The sequence below is a fragment of the Elgaria multicarinata genome, chromosome 9, assembly GCF_023053635.1.
Source record: "Elgaria multicarinata webbii isolate HBS135686 ecotype San Diego chromosome 9, rElgMul1.1.pri, whole genome shotgun sequence".
NCBI classification, from domain to species: Eukaryota; Metazoa; Chordata; class Lepidosauria; order Squamata; family Anguidae; genus Elgaria; species Elgaria multicarinata.
Genome location: NC_086179.1, coordinates 57,469,268 through 57,485,436, shown reverse-complemented (window position 1 = coordinate 57,485,436; position 16,169 = coordinate 57,469,268). Strand labels below are relative to the sequence as shown.

The following is a 16,169-nucleotide window of genomic DNA, read 5'->3' as shown; positions in this document are numbered from 1 at the left end:
ACCACCACCACCCTGGTTTAATCTTAGCTTAATAACCGGATAGGAAACCAGGATGACTCTCAAGCAGTCTACTCTGTAAGAAGAGCCTCTGGTTAACTGGACTGAACTTCATCCCCCAATACAACTGCTCTCTGCACGTGAGCAACAGAGGCTGACCCTCCACATCTGTCAGATGAAAACAGATACTCCTGTTTTACATTGTAAGAGTCAAACTTAGTCCCAGTTCAGACATAATGCTAGACTATGGTTTAGTATAGCTTTCTGAACCTGGTGCCCTTCACATGTGTTGGACTTCCACAAACATAGCTGGCTATGGAATTATGTGGTAGTCCAACATATCTGGAGGGCATCAGGTTGGGTACAACATGCATGAGTTTTAGAATCATGCTCACTTCCCTCCTCTGGCACAGCCCAAGGCTAACATCTTAAGCTTTCACTTCTGTTTAAATTAACTATGGTTCATTATTATGTCCAATGGTTTTTTTTAATGTTAATAATTATCTCTCAGAAAAACATTACTCAGCACAAACAGAGTCATTGATCACTATTTGTATTCCACCTGCTTTTATTTGGTAAATGCCATGAATGTACCTGATGCTATACTCTCTGTATTTCTCCATCAAGCCTTCAGACTCTTCCACTTGTTTCATTTTGTGTACAACTGATTTGATTTTTTAATTTGTAAAAAAACCTTTCAATAAAGATATAATTAAAATAACTGCAAACTTCAGTACTAGCAAGGACAAACTTCCAAGAAACCAGCGAAGGTAAAGGAGGAAAAACAGTTGTAGTTTGATTGGACTTTCTCTTCTCCTCCCCCGCTTTTGTTTTAAGCTTAAGGACAGCATCTTGTATTTAGGGTGACCATATGAAAAGGAGGACAGGGCTGCTGTATCTTTAACAGTTGTATTGAAAAGGGAATTTCAGCAGGTGTCATTTGTATATATGGAGAACCTGGTGAAATTTCCTCTTCATCACAACAGTTAAAGCTGCAGGTGCCCTGCCCTCTTTTAAATCTGTTCACTGTAGTATAGCTCCTGCATTCACCAGGTTCTCCATATATACAAATGACACCTGCTGAAATTCCCTTTTCTATGCAGCTGTTAAAGATACAGGAGCCCTGTCCTCCTTTTCTTATTGTCTGCAAGGTGTAGCGTGGGAGGAGGTCTCTGCACTTATTCAAGATATGCTAAGCAGGTTATGTGATGCTGCTGCCCCTGGTTACAACAAGAAGAAGGGAGGGGGATATATTCCCCGTTTTGAAGAATATGAAGTCCAACTATACTGAGAAATGTTTTCCATCCTGCTTGAAGCACATGAGCTCCTAAATTTATAGTACTGAAGCAAGAGACAATTGTAGAAGATATTCTAGGTTATAAAAGTTAGTTGAAGTCAATTTGTGTAGCATTACCTAGTAGATGGAGAGGAATGAACTCTCATTCACTGTTTCTGGTGTTATAAAATCCTCCTCCATTGTAGAGTCCTGCTACAGAACAACTAAATGTGATATTCTCCAAGTCTCTACTATAAATAAAGGCAACATCTACAAAAGGCATGTTGCTGTAATGCCTTTACGGTGCAATTCTATGCAAGTTTAGAAAGAAAGAAATCATACAGTTCCCAACATGCCCCAGTCAGTATGGCTGGCTGAAGAGATGCTGGGAGTTCTATGATTTTTTTCCATCTAAACATGCATAGGATTGCAACCTTATTAAGCTAATGAAAAAAATCACCCCACCCCAAATGTACAAGCTTTTGAGATACCCAGATCTCCTTGTCAGGAAATGTGTTATAAAAGGTAAGTGGGTGAGAGGAGAGAGAGAGAAAAGTGACTAGATGGTGAAGTAACATTGTCTGAAGGTAGAGTGTGGATGGAGGAGCCTGCACAAATCCAAGATAGGCTTGTGGTACCATAAAGACTAAGGGCATTATCCTACATATGTTTAGACCGAAAAGAGTACTACAGTTCTCAGCATGCCCCAGCCAACTATACTAAGAGTTGTAGGACTTTTTTCAAGTCTAAACTTGCATAGTATAGTGCTCTAACACATTTATTCTTGTAGAAGCTTTCATGGACAATTTGCTCATTTCATTTCTATACTGCCCAATTGCCAAAGCACTCAGGGTGGTTCACAGAGAGCTGGACTATTGCCGACTTCGTCAAATACATGGAGTGTTTTAGAAAGTTTCAGGTTTATATACAGTACATATGGTGTGGGGGGTTGGAGGCAGCGAGAATTATAAGTAGTTAGGTCAGAAGGCTATTAAATGCAGAAATTAGTGACACTGCAATTACTTTAACAGTGCTTATTTACAGTGTAGTGGTTGCTGCTAACACAAACCCAAGGTAAGCCAATTAAATCATGTAGTGTGCTAAAAGCAACCAGGAGGGCAACCAGGATGATCAGGGGTCTGGAAACAAAGCCCTATGAAGAGAGACTGAAACAACGGGGCATGTTTAGCCTGGAGAAGAGACGATTGAGGGGAGACATGATAGCACTCTTCAAATACTTAAAAGGTTGTCACACAGAGGAGGGCCAGGATCTCTTCTCGATCCTCCCAGAGTGCAGGACACGGAATAACGGGCTCAAGTTACAGGAAGCCAGATTCCGGCTGGACATCAGGAAAAACTTCCTGTTAGAGCAGTATAACAATGGAACCAGTTACCTAGGGAGGTTGAGGGCTCTCCCACACTAGAGGCATTCAAGAGGCAACTGGACAATCATCTGTCAAGTATGCTTAGGGTGGATTCCTGCATTGAAGAACTCGATGGCCTTTTAGGCCCCTTCCAACTCTACTATTCTATGATTCTATGATAAACCTGTTATCCTGATTCATGACTTTGGCAAGCAAATTAAACTTGTTGATTAATTCTAACTCTGCAGTCTCCCATTAAAGTAACTTTGTTCCACAATGGCCATTTTATGATAGAATGAGCCTTTCTACATGAGGTATTTATTATGCCCTTGTGATACCTCACTCTCAGTAGTTTATGGGTGTTTTACACGATGGCATCCTCTTCCAGGGCCTCTCCCATTTGTTGGAACCATTTTAGTGGTTTCGAAAGAGGAAAATCTGGCATATTCCTGAGTGGAGACATGAACCCCTAGTGTATTTGTACAATTCTGCTACACCACTGCACCACCTAATGATTGTGCAATGGAACATATAGAAAGGCAGAGAGAGAGGGAGAGAAATGGGGGGGGGGACAAACGTATAAAGGTTTTGATCTTAATCTTACAAAGAATCCAGGAGCAGAATCCTTCATAAAGTGGTGAGTTAAAAGCCTCTTGTAAAAAAGGTGAGTTTCTTGGGTAGCTAAGGGTTCTCCCGTGTGTTTCTGAATGTTGCCATTCCTGAATATTACCATTCCTTGTGTCCATTTCTTCTTTTCCATAAAGATTGGCCTATTTTCCATATACAGAATGCAGAAAAGCAACACGGACATATTTTTAAAAAAGGCCACAAAACCTTATACCAGAATAAATTTGTCAGTCTTTAAGGTGCCTCATAACAACTCTTTATTGTTGCTATGGCTATTTTGTGTCCACTAAATACAAACAGTTGGAAGCCAAAAAATAACTTCCCACACAATAAAAAACCCACACTTAACTCTGTTTTTACTGTTAACCATTTCTTAGGGATTTTAAAAAAACCAAACTGAAATAAAGCAAAAGGTTTAATTAAAATCCTCATTCATACCATTTGATCTCAAGCTCATTAACATCAATGACCACACAATCATATTTACCTCAATACCCCCTCCCATGAGGTACACTTTTATGTGAGGTACACATTGCTCAGATTTACATGTTTATTAAAACTATATTTCAAATATTCAGTTTAGTTTAGGAATGAGTAGCAGTTGACAGGTAGCAAGGCGCTTATACCAGTGTAGCAAAGCAGGACTGATTTGCTAGAACCTGCCTTTGCGATCTGAATGATCTCGCATTCAAGGAAGCAGCTGAAAAAACTCCCACATTTCGCTAAAGACCTCAGAATCGCAGGCAAAAAACGCACCACTCATCCCACGGAGCCGCACGAACCGCCTCTTACATTCCTTGCGTACCCCACGCCCGGCTGCTTAAGCCCAAGGAGCCTCAACCGCGCCTGCGCAGCCATCACCCGTGATAAGTACACCCCCCCGTCCGGCTGATGGCGCTGTTCTTCAAAGGCGTCGCTCTCTCCGCCTCGGATCCTTCCGCTCTTTCCTTCGTCCCTTCCCGGCTTTCAACCATGGGGTTGCCGAAGTGGGAGGGGGTCGTAGAGGGCGTTTCCCCGGTCGCCGCGCGGCGTCACTCCCAGCATGCAGCGCGGCCCGCTCCTGCCGCCGCTCCTGTCACCGCCACCGCCGCCGCCGCCGCCGTCCCTTTCGCAGCTGCTGCCGCCGCGGGGCTGGGAGACATGGCGGAGGGAGGCGCGGCGGATCTGGAGACCCAGCGCTCGGACGTCGCGGCGCTGCTCAAAACGGCTCTCCGCAAGGGCGACACCTGGTGAGGGGAAGGGATGGGGAAGGAGGAGGCGGTGGCTTGAGGGCCCTTCTGAGTGACAGGTGCGGGCGATGCCTGCCTGCCCGCCCGCCCGCCTCCTTTCTCTGCCTGCTTGTGTGTCGCGCGGGTGTGGGAGGCGGCTGCAGCAGCAGCAGCAGCAGCAGCAGCCGCCCCTTCCTCCCTGACGTTTCCATCCCCTGGCAGCCGCTCCTGCCCCTGGGGAGGCGGCTTACCTTGCCGCACAGGTGTGGCCGGGGTGTGGCGAGGCATTGGGGGGCCCTTCTTCCTCCCCCGGCGCCCACGGCAGGTCCTGCCGAGGCGAGGCTTGGCCGAGGCGCGACCCCCTCACCTGAGGGCCAGCCGGCTGCCAGGGCAGGCGCTGCTCCCAGGTGTCTTCTCCCATTGTTTCGAGCGGCCCCAAGTAACCCGCCCAAGAACTGTGTGTTTGTGTTTTTAAGCACTAGCGGAGGATGTTTTCTGGGCAAGGCTTTTCAAGCGCAGCCTCCGCTGAAAAGCTGTCATGACAAGGCCTGGCGTTTCTGGCCGACGGTTGTAGGCGAGGGCTGCTTCTCTATTTTGCTCGGGTTTTTATCCCGCCCAGTTTCTTCCGTAACACTTGTTTCCTTCTCCGCTGTCCGTCCTTTCTATAGAGCCCCTTATCTCGTCTGCCAACTGTTCCATTAAATACACACAGAGAGAGAGAGAAACGCTGGTGTAGCACTGGGTGAATGAAAAAGGCATGTATTGGGGAGACGTGGTAGAGGTTTATACAATTATACCTGGTGTGGAGGAAGTGGATAGGGAGACGTTCCCCCCCCCTCATAATATAATGTTATCCAATGAAGCTGAATGGTGGGAGACAAAAAGCAAGTACTACTTCATGCAGCACATTATTAAACTATTGAATTCGCTTCCACAAGATGTAGTGATAATCCCCAATTTAGACAGCTTCAGGGACATAATCCTATGTTTGTTTAGACAGAACAAAGTCCTACAACTTCCATCATGGCTGGCTGGAGAATGCTGTGTATTGTAGGACTTCTTTTCTGTCTGAACATGCATAGGATTGTGCCTTACAAGAGGATTAGACAAATTAATGGAGGATATTAATGGCTAGTAGTAATGCTAGACCAGATAGGTCTTTGGTCTAATCCAGTAGGACTGTTCTTAGAATCAGAGTTGGAAGGGCCTATAAGGCCATCAAGTCCAACCCCCTGCTCAATATAGGAATCCACCCTAAAGCATTAAATACTTGTAAATTGGATCTTGCAGCCTATTGCTTTAGTGTGAATTTTGAACTGAATAATATTTTAGTATTTGTGGAGTGAAATGTGTCACACAGAACAGTTATGGATTTTGCAGATTAAGGCTGAGTTTGTGCATCCATCAGCACAAACTTGGGACATTTGGGTCTGCTGGTACGTTTGGTGCCCAGGTATATGAAGGCTTGATGAAAGTGCTGATATGGTCACATGCATTGTGGCAGCAGTGTGTATAGTTCCATGTGGGAAAGACAACACTTTCTTGTGAATCCATTTGAGAACCAAGCCCACAGATCACATGACAGCTGATAGCCATATGAACCAGCCCAAAGGGTCAAAGCTTGTGTGGAGCTTGTTATAATCCAGTCCTGTGCGTGCTTACTCACAAGTAAGCCCCATTATGTTCATTGGGACTCCCTGTTGAGTGGATTTAGGATTGCAGGATTAATTAGGTTCTTTCATTGAGTTTGTTCAGTTAAAATTTGTACTTAACATAAAACAAACATATTGATTGATTCTGTCTTTTGTCTCATATCTGTCATCACATACAGAATTCAGAAGCACTGTACATGCATATTAAGGCTCAGTTCAGATGTAATGCTGCTTCCATGAACAGGAAATAAACTTGATCGTTCCCTTCCATTCCTTTCTCCTCGTGTATCTTGCTTGAGAAGAGACTTTCTGGTTGGTTCAGATTCCCATGATATGAAACTGTGTTTTATGTCCTGTTAGTGCTTACACACTAGGACTACAAATCATATTTTCATCCTGGTCCTGCAAACTAAGATTATAATTGGTATTAGATCACAGTTTTCTGGTTTGGATGTCATGACAAACTGTTTTAACAAATAAGGAAGTCTTTTGTCCAGTCAGATAACTATAGTTTGTTGGAACAATAACATTATGACTGAGCCTAGCCTATGTGGTATCTCATCCACAAATGTAATAGGTAGCCTTAGTCAAGTTTCCATTCCCTCAACACTTATTCTGCATTATCACAATAATACTCACCTACCTTAAAAGCATAACGATTACTATGAGAATGTATGTGAAGCGATTTCTGCTGTTGAAATGTGCTTTATACATTTTGTTATGTATGTATGTCCCAGCCATAATCTATTTTTGAAAGGGTTCCTTGAAGGATGAGTTGCAACATTATGTAGTATGCAATAAGCTGCTGCACCTCTGCTTATTCTGTTGCTCTTGGGGGACCCAGTGCATGCACAACAGGAAGGTGGCACTTCCTAAAGCAATCCTTGTAATGAGTGGAAACCCTCGTTTCTGGAATGGGATAGGTCAATGAAGCTCTCTTCTGCAAGCCCTGCTAACCTGCCCCATACTGGAAAATAGCATTTCTGCTTGCTTCCAGTTCTTCCAGGATCTGCTAGCTTCCCCTTGCATTAGCAGTGGGTCCCACTAATGCAGGGGCAGTGTTGGATGCTGGCCAATATTCTTTACAAATTATGATCTGCCCAACAATATAAGCAGGTAATTAGTTCTGTTTATAATTTGTTATGTGTGTCCTTCCTTTCCTTCAGAGAACTGAGACTATCATACATATGTATCCCATTTTATCCTTACAGCAACCCTGAGAAACAGGGTAGACTAAGAGATAATAAGAGGTCCAGGGCTGCCGGCAAATTTTTATGGCTGAGTGGGGATTTGAACATGTGTTTACTGCATGCAAACTCACTACACTGCACTTCTCCTCATCTGTTCTTTCTTGTGTACTTTTTAACCTCCCTGTGTGTATGTACAGGCCTGAACATATAGCACTGATTCTGGCCCGCCTGCACTGGCTGCCTGTACGTTTCCGAGCCCAATTCAAGGTGATGGCTTCTATCTATAAAGCCTTACATGACTTGGGACCATAAAACCTGATGGAGAGCTTCTTCCAGCATGAGCCAACCTGTACACTACACTCAGCATCCAAGGCCCTTCCCTGGATGTCTCCTCTGAGGGAGGCTTGGAAGGAGGCAACAAGGGAGAGGGCCTTCTTGGTGATGTCCCCCCAATTTGGAATGACCTCCTTGACCAGGCTTGCTTGGGGCCAACATTGTTATTTTTTAACAGCCATGTTAAAACTGTCCTCTTTTCTGGCATTTGGCAGCATATAATGAGTTTTTAATGAGGTCCTGGATTGTCTTTGACTAAGGATTTAAAAATTGTTTTTAGATATATGCTGTCTGTGTGTGCGTGCTGTTTGTTTTTATGTAAATGGTTTTTGTACTTTGTGTAATGTATTTTAATATTTTTTAATGAACCACCCAGAGAACTTTGCTGTCAGTCAGTTTAGAAATATAATAAATGAAATGAAATTATTTAGGATTTTATAGGACAATGTGAGCATTTCCAGCTGTGCTTGGAAACAAAATGGCAACCATATAGATCTTTAAGCTATGGCAAGATAACAGAATTATCGTGTCAATAACCTAAACACTGATCAGAAACTTCATCTGGTTCGGAACACTTTTCAAAGTCAGGCCCATGTACAGTAGATGTGCACTCCCCAACATATAAGTGTATGTATTGGCTGACTGTCTTCTAGTATTCCACTGCCACTTTCCCAAGGAGGTACTGTATATCTGGCCAGAAAAATAGATGTGTTTGGGGTAACATAGTTGCTTTTAATATGGCTCAGTTGTTAAAAAGTCATTAGTCGAAGCCCAGAAGATTTTCTGCAGGTTGAGGTGCTTTTGATATATTGGGGTGGGGAGATCCATTTAATTTATCCTCCTAACAGAATGGTTTCTATCAGCAGAACAAGGGCAGTGATTCCCTCCCCTCCACTCACCCCCCAATTCAGTACTGGAAGGCTCAGGGGAGGACCCAAGAGCACATTTTGTGGGTGGGCTGCAGGTAAAGGTTTCAAAAGGAGTTTGTATTGTATCATGGTGGGCTAGTGTCGAAATAAAAGCCAGGAATCTTGCTAAATAGGTGGAAGCCATTGGGGTGTACTTGAAAGGTTATTCTAGGTTGTCAGCATTATAAGTGATTTTAAGTTATATTGGGTACAAATAATGACAGAGATGATATGTGGAAACTAAAATGCTGTTAGGTTTGAAATAAGTAAAATTATGTGCAAATTTGAGCTACATGTTAAAAGAGGGATACTGGGTTCTTGATCCAGTGTTCCATTTGTAACACTAAAGCTGGATAGGCATGAAAAAGATACTTAACCCCTTTTCCACCATCAATTCTTTACTAGAAGTGCCCCTTTATGCCTTTTTGAATATTTTTACTCCAGCTGGGCTCAGGAACCAGAAGTAAAATCTGGTTGCGGGGAGGGGGAGTGTGTAAGCCTTTGTAGGGGAGAATCTTTAGGCACGAGAGGACCTCAGATCATGCAGATATAGCAGCCAGGCATAATTCTGTTTGAACAGCATATATGCTGAAGCATATTAGTAAGTAAGGACAGAATCCAGCTAGCTTCCCTCCTTCAGTGGAAGGCTTCTTTTAACAGAATAAGGGGCAATTTTTAGCTATCCCCCTTTCTCTCTGCAGCCCCCTACCCTTCCACAAATATGCTTTGGAAACTGAAAAACAGGAAAACAAGTTGGATTCCACCTTATGATTATAGTTCACTTTATTTTTGCCTAACATATTTGGCTTGACAACTTATATCTGAATTGATCATAGGTAATTCTGCAACTTCAAACATGTAAGGATTGAACCAATTGATAAGAGTTTAGAATGATGCCTACAAATTGGATTTTCCTACATAAAAGTACTGCATTTATTTTAAAAACATCATAGAATGTGATGGATGTAGAAGGGTCCATTTTACCATATAAGTTTGTGTCAGGAAGCAACTGCAAATCACGCTTTCCCACTGTGTATCAAAGCATTTTATACACTTGCATTACACTCCTATGCATATCCACTTAGAAGTAGGTTGCATTGAATTCAGTGGAACTTACTCCTATGTAAATGTGTATAGATTTGTAGTCTAGATGTTTCATTTTGGAAAATTGTCTTCTGTCACCTTGAGTGGCACAATTTGGAACTTAATTAGATTAACATAATGGCGTGAACTGTCATTTAGTCAGTACTCCTAGCCAATCCAAATGTATCATATCCTACGTTTTTGAGATTTTATCTGTTTCGAATAGAATTTCTCCCCTTCTTTTAAAGGTATTTAGTAGATAGCCGCTGGTTCAAACAGTGGAAAAAATATGTTGGATTTGACAGCTGGGACAAATATCAGATGGGAGATCAGAATGTTTATCCTGGTCCTATTGACAATTCTGGACTTCTCAAAGGTAATCTATTACTATTGTCTAGAAAAGTAAGATACTGATGTGGGTCAATACCATAGATATACCATAGATATAGCTATTACCTCGCTCTGTCAATCAGAGGTTCCAGAATTTATGTACCTCTACTGTCCTAATTCCTGAAAATTAAATTCTGGATGAAAGACTGTTAGAACAGATTTTTTTAGGTGAAGCTACTTAATGGTGGTTTCCAAGTCTACCTTAAAGAGTGTCTTTGGTGCCAAAAGGGAAGGGGGGAATGTCCTGCCTTTTTTTTGTGGTGGCATTGCCTTGCCTTTTCATACTTTGGAAAAGCTTAATACATAACAGTACTAACTTTAATATATATGATGAAAACAGTATTTAAAAGTTTATGAATTTTTTTAAAAAATACAGTAATGGTTATGGTTGAAATATTAGCATCTAAGATAACTAGCTTCCTTTTGGGTTCCACATACTGTGGTTCAGTGCTTACATCGACGGTAGTAAATTGCCAAGAAACTCTTGTTATAAATTACATTTTCAGAGAGAGAGAAGATAGTGCAGAAATTTGTTTACCTCTATCAGTGAATATTGTAGTGTATAAAGATATTTCAGTTTTTTCAAACTTGATCACTTGTTATCTGTTACATTCTAGTGTACTATAGTGTATTCAAATACTGTAAAGCTGAGGCTTCTAATTGAATATGAAAACATTTTCTTGTAGATGGGGATTGTCAGTCTCTTAAGGAGCATCTCATTGATGAGCTGGACTACATTCTTTTACCAACTGAAGGATGGAACAAACTAGTTAGCTGGTATACGCTTATGGAAGTCCAAGAACCAATTGCACGCAAGGTACTTTTTATAGCGAACACTGAAATTTACAAACTGTACTTGAAAATGCCCTGTATACAATACACCCAGTCAAAAGAGTAGGAGCAATTTGTATGTGTCCATATCAGGTTGTGCAGGTTAACTAGTCCTAGGAAGTTAACCATGCCAGTACTGAGAGCTGGCATTAATTTTTGTTATTGAATATTAATGACTTGGTTCATTTTTTTTTTTAGTATGAAAATAAAACATGATACAAGTACTTTTTGAACCTTATTTTCAGTTATTTTATCAACCTAATGCAGCTTATTTCTAGGTTGGTTTATCATAAAATAATAGTTATCTCTTCCTGATAGGCTTCTGCATGTGGGATTGAAATTTGTTCTTGTTTTGTTATAACAAAGCAAGTTCTAACCCAAAACAGTGAGTTGTTTGTGTGAGCAAGTGAGCTGATTCTTGCCCTCTTCCACTTTCTGAAATAGTGCCCTGTTCCTGGGTTGTTGCCTTGCGAACCTAGAGTTTTGTTATTGGGTTAAAACTCTGGGATATTTAACCCTAAACAAGCCAGAGTGCCAGGTTTGAACGAGAGATAACAACCCAAGAATGGATTGAAGCTGATTCCAAGCAGAAGTGGCAGGCACTTGCTCACTCCCATACGGCCACACTGATTCCTGGGTTGATGATGATGATGATTATTATTATTATTATTTATTTATATAGCACCATCAATGCACATGGTGCTGATTAATCCATTAATTGGTGTTAGGTCTGAATCACATCATTGTAGGTAATATTACATCGGATAAATATTATTTCAAGTTTGTAGTGATTACTATCTCACTACAGCATTGATAATCACATGGATTTCTTAATTTGCATTTCATTGTTTAAATTTCTTCTAATGACATGCCTTAACTCTGCAGTTGCACTTTATGCTAATAGCAAGAATGCATACTGTGTGCATTTTACAGGTAATGCATTTCATTCAATGAGAATTATTAGGCTGTATTGAACACACTTACCCTTTCCTTCCTCATATCCTCTTCCATGTCACATGCACTTCCTTACTATACACCCACAAGGAAATATGTGTATTGGGATAGCTCCCCATGCCTGTATCAAAACAAATTCACAGAAGGAATGCTATTGAGCTTCCTCTTTCTAAACCAAATAGTTGCTTAAGAAATGTATGCTTTAAAAATTAGTACTTAAACCAATGTTTTCTTTTAATTTTTTATTGTAAACTGCTGTAGATAAAAATTAATCCTGTGAAATAGTCTGATTAATCAAGCTCACACATTCCTAGACTTCTTCAATTTTACATGGTGGATATAGGTTCAGGTCAGACATCATACCAAACCATAGCTTAAGCTTTCAAACTCATAAAATGAAGACACTGATTTAGAGTTGCTTTTTTGCTTTTGTTTTCTGTTTTCTCAGCAATCAGCATCATCATTTTCTCTGGTGTAGTAGTTCTGCCAGTGGAGTAACGGCTATAGCTATGGCTTCTCCATTTAGACACCATGCCAAACCATATTTAGCATGAACTGTAGTTTACAAATCCAGTTCAAATAGTTTCTTTTTCTGCCTATCAAAATAACTGTATTTCACAGAGGGATTTGTTTAAATGTTGCTGTCTGAGAAAAAATATTTTTCTACATTTGAAATCTTTTATACAGTTCATTCCTCCTGTGATGAAACCATATATACTTCATGTTCAAATCATATTGCTTTACTGTGCCAGAAACATTAAGCTTAACTATTATATCTGTGCTTCTGTTTTATGGGAAAGACTACCTCAGATTTGTGTATTGGTGTCTACTACTTAAATATCTAATTTTACTTCCCATTTGAAATCCTAATTTAAAATCTCCTCCATAAATTATGATTTAACTTCCCCTCCCCAACAGTACCTCACTTATGTAAATGAATAGTAAAAGAAAGATGACTTGGGCCCAATGCAACAAAAGTCCTGACAGAGTGAGGGGAAATGGGGAATTTTGTCTATCTTTGCCTCAGAAATCTTGAGAAAATGCAGTGTACAAAGTCAGCCTCAAAGGCTAGCCTTTCAGTTAAAAATGCTAAACTGCTTGAGACTGCTCATCCAGCTGAAAAAGCCATTATACTGAAGTTAAAACATAAGGGAAATGCAAGGCAGAAAAGGAAATGCTAAATAAAGTAATAGAAATTGGCTTGTCCATTGGCTGGGATAAGCCCTCCGCTCCTTACCTCCCAGGTTTTCTGAGTTTCCTGGATGTCACTGAAAACCCATACTTAACGCAGGTGCTGGTGAACTCTGCGTTAGTTACAAGATTGTTGCTTGACATCCTTCATCATGAACCATCAGTTTGAGAAGCATAGCAAAGGTAACCCAGTCCTATAAACAAAAGTATGTGAGTAGGGAGTGCCACCCACATCTTGCGCTGTTTGCTTGATATCCTCCTGGGCACTGAATCTTCTTGCATGCCATCAGTTCCCTCCACTCCTTCCCAGTGATGTTTCTCTTTCCTTCAACTTCTAGAAAATGTACAGTAAGAGAGCCAGAACAACCAGTGGCCACACTGCTGCATTCATGGTGGCTGTTTGTTTTCCTATGCAGCTCTACATTATGAAAGCTGTATGTGGGGTTGTCTTCCATTCAGACTTGAAGCTCAATCAATGTATTTTTACTTGGAAGACAGTTCTGTTCAGTTTAATAGGACTTCCTTCCAACTAGTACTCCAGCTGTAAACTGGAAAGAAGGAAGAATGCAGCTGCACTTTGCAGCCTCACTGATGGGCACGAGGCTCTCTTACTTCAGCATGATCTTCCAGATTTAAAACTCCAGTTGAAAAAATCCTGCCTACAGCTTTTGTAATGCAACTCTGTGTAGCACAGAGCTGCATGGCATATTTATAACTCATAGCTCTATGTTTCAAAGAAATAACCTCCAGAACTCAAGAAAGTTTTAAATAGAGCTTTGTATTGGGAGCTGAGAAGGGGGTTGTGTCTGTCTTAAATTAACCAATTGCTATTTAAGGAAGAATGGAAACTCACTTGTGTCCTGGAACATGGCTTATGCAGTGGCTAATTGCATTCAGGAGTTGATAATGCTGTCAAAAACTCACCTTGTACCAAACGGGCATTCTGCTATTTTTTCGATTAGATATATTAGTTACTGGTGTAGTATTTGACCACATGTGCCTTTATGTAACTGCAGTTAACAAAACATATTCTTACTATTTCTTGTCATAGGCAAATTTTATCTTTTTCTCTGAAACATTCACTGCGTGATACTCTAATTTGTCAGAAAACTTTAATGATACTGAATATTTTCTCTTGTTAAAATTGGTAGAGAAGTTGTAATTCAGAGCTCATGTACATATCTGAGTTCTTGAATCAAGAAAGGTTCTTTTGTTGCAAAGCATTTGAAAAATTAAAGTTAATTAATGAAAACATGCCAATTACTTGATAATGTTAATACAGAGGGAAGTATCCTATTCAACACCAGTGCTAATGTAATTTGTGTTGTGCCAGCATAAGCTGCCTCTAGTGCAACGCCAATAGGGTTAATGCTGTGGTTCTTAGAGGTAGCTTGCACTAGCGCAACTTAATTTACGTTCGCGCTAGTGCCAAATAAGATATTGCCCAGAGTCTTACATAGATCATTAAGTATATGGGGGCAGGAATAATCATGCTAAATCTTAGCACCTTTTATAACCAGCCTAAATAACTGTAAACAAGGCTGTGTATATCTATATTAAATAAAAACTTTATGTACAAAAGTAATACAGTTGTGACAAAATTTATGTTTTATAATGTATATCTAAATTTAGCAGCTTTGCATGACTTCTGGCAAGGGAATTGTACAATATTTACTACTTTGCACAATTGGAGAACTTGCAGACCACTGAAGCCTTGTACTACGTGCAATGGCAATCTTATTAATCAAATCCTCTGGCTTCTGAGACTCCACTGTATATTTCCCACACATTTACAGTCATAGTTTTGTAACTACAATGGGTAGTATAATTGTTTTTACTTATAAATCATATTTTTTTTGTAATCTGCCCTGGAAACTTGTTGAAAGGTGGTGTATAAAGTCCTAAAATAAATGAGTAGAAATGGAATTTGCTTCTCTTTCCTTTTAATAAATGACAGCTGAGATTTGTAGGATAATGAAATTTGAGGGCAACATCATTTCTCAGTTTTTCTGTGCTTCTTTGGAATCCTGCCATACACACAGCCCTGATTGTAACCTTAGCAACAGGAGTAACTCAGTTTTATAGTACTAAAGGATAGTATTGCTCTTCAACTTGGCTATACTGAAAGTGCGGCTCTAGAAGTGCATACAGCTATTCTTGCATATACAAGTTTTATACGTTTAAGTTCAGTTTCCCTGAAAAAGTCCAAGGCAGGCTATTAAATATCTAGAAAATGTTTTTTAATATGCCCTTCCCCTTTAGTGAGTTTTTGTTAACTCTTTTGCTGTAGCATATGACTTCTAGCAGTTATTTGGTACCTCCTTCTTTACCATATTTGTCTGATGTATCACATATCAGGCTGATGGCTATTTTCAGGACAGTCTACATGGCTGACTTATGCAGTTACAGCATAGAAGATCAGATGGAAGTATATAAGAGGTGATTGTGAATATTCTGCTTACTTAAATTTGCAAGTTTTGTTAATTGTTGGTAATTTATGACAAAGAACAAATTAAATTATTTTCCTGTATTAAAGCTGACAATATGTACATTACCAGAAAAATCAGTTAACCAATAAAGTAATTGGTGCCGGGTGTATACTGCTTATTTTTATTTTTCATTGTACCCTATATTGCTATTGGGGTTACTGGTAATTAATTTTTTTAAAAAAAAAAAAAACAGTAGATGTCTTGATAATTATAAACAGGTTTTTAAACCTGGAAAAACTGTTTGATCATGATCTAAATTCCGTGAACTTTGAACTCATCATTAGAATTCTTAATCTTATAAAACATTAAACTGTAAGATAAGAGTTAAGTATCTAAATTGTTGAAGATTTGTATTAGGCATTTATACAAAACTAATGTAGATTAATATATTCTACTAAAATAACCATTTTGATTTGTTTATTTTCCAGGTAGTTGAACAGGGAATGTTTGTCAAGCACTGCAAAGTAGAAGTATATTTGACAGAATTAAAATTATGTGAAAATGGAAATATGAACAATGTAGTAACACGAAGATTTAGTAAAGCTGACACAATAGGTATGCCCATTGTTGTGTAGTTTATACATTTAGTAGCTTTCAAAACATGTATTTGGTTATAGTTGTATTTATAAAACAAGTTTTATGGCACCGTTACAATATTTATTGCATTTGTAAGTGA

At 39.9% G+C, this 16,169-nt stretch overlaps 1 protein-coding gene across 8 annotated transcripts in view; it reads left to right on the top strand.

The window, feature by feature from the left end:
- The first annotated feature begins 4,319 nt into the window (after positions 1 to 4,319).
- The window catches only part of USP15 (ubiquitin specific peptidase 15), a 49,415-nt gene continuing 37,565 nt past the window's right edge, over positions 4,320 to 16,169 (top strand). For 5 of the 8 annotated variants that reach the window (XR_010025821.1, XR_010025822.1, XM_063133948.1 and 2 more), the window contains exons 1-4: positions 4,340 to 4,493; positions 9,887 to 10,014; positions 10,715 to 10,845; positions 15,922 to 16,048. Coding sequence is in view for 6 of the 8 variants with exons in the window: in XM_063133948.1 (XP_062990018.1) it covers positions 4,405 to 4,493; positions 9,887 to 10,014; positions 10,715 to 10,845; positions 15,922 to 16,048 (475 nt within the window). In the remaining 2 variants the exon portion in view is untranslated. Of the gene's footprint in view, positions 4,494 to 9,886; positions 10,015 to 10,714; positions 10,846 to 15,362; positions 15,444 to 15,921; positions 16,049 to 16,169 lie in introns of those variants that run through there. The other 3 variants (XM_063133953.1, XM_063133947.1, XM_063133949.1) reach the window with 3 other exon arrangements.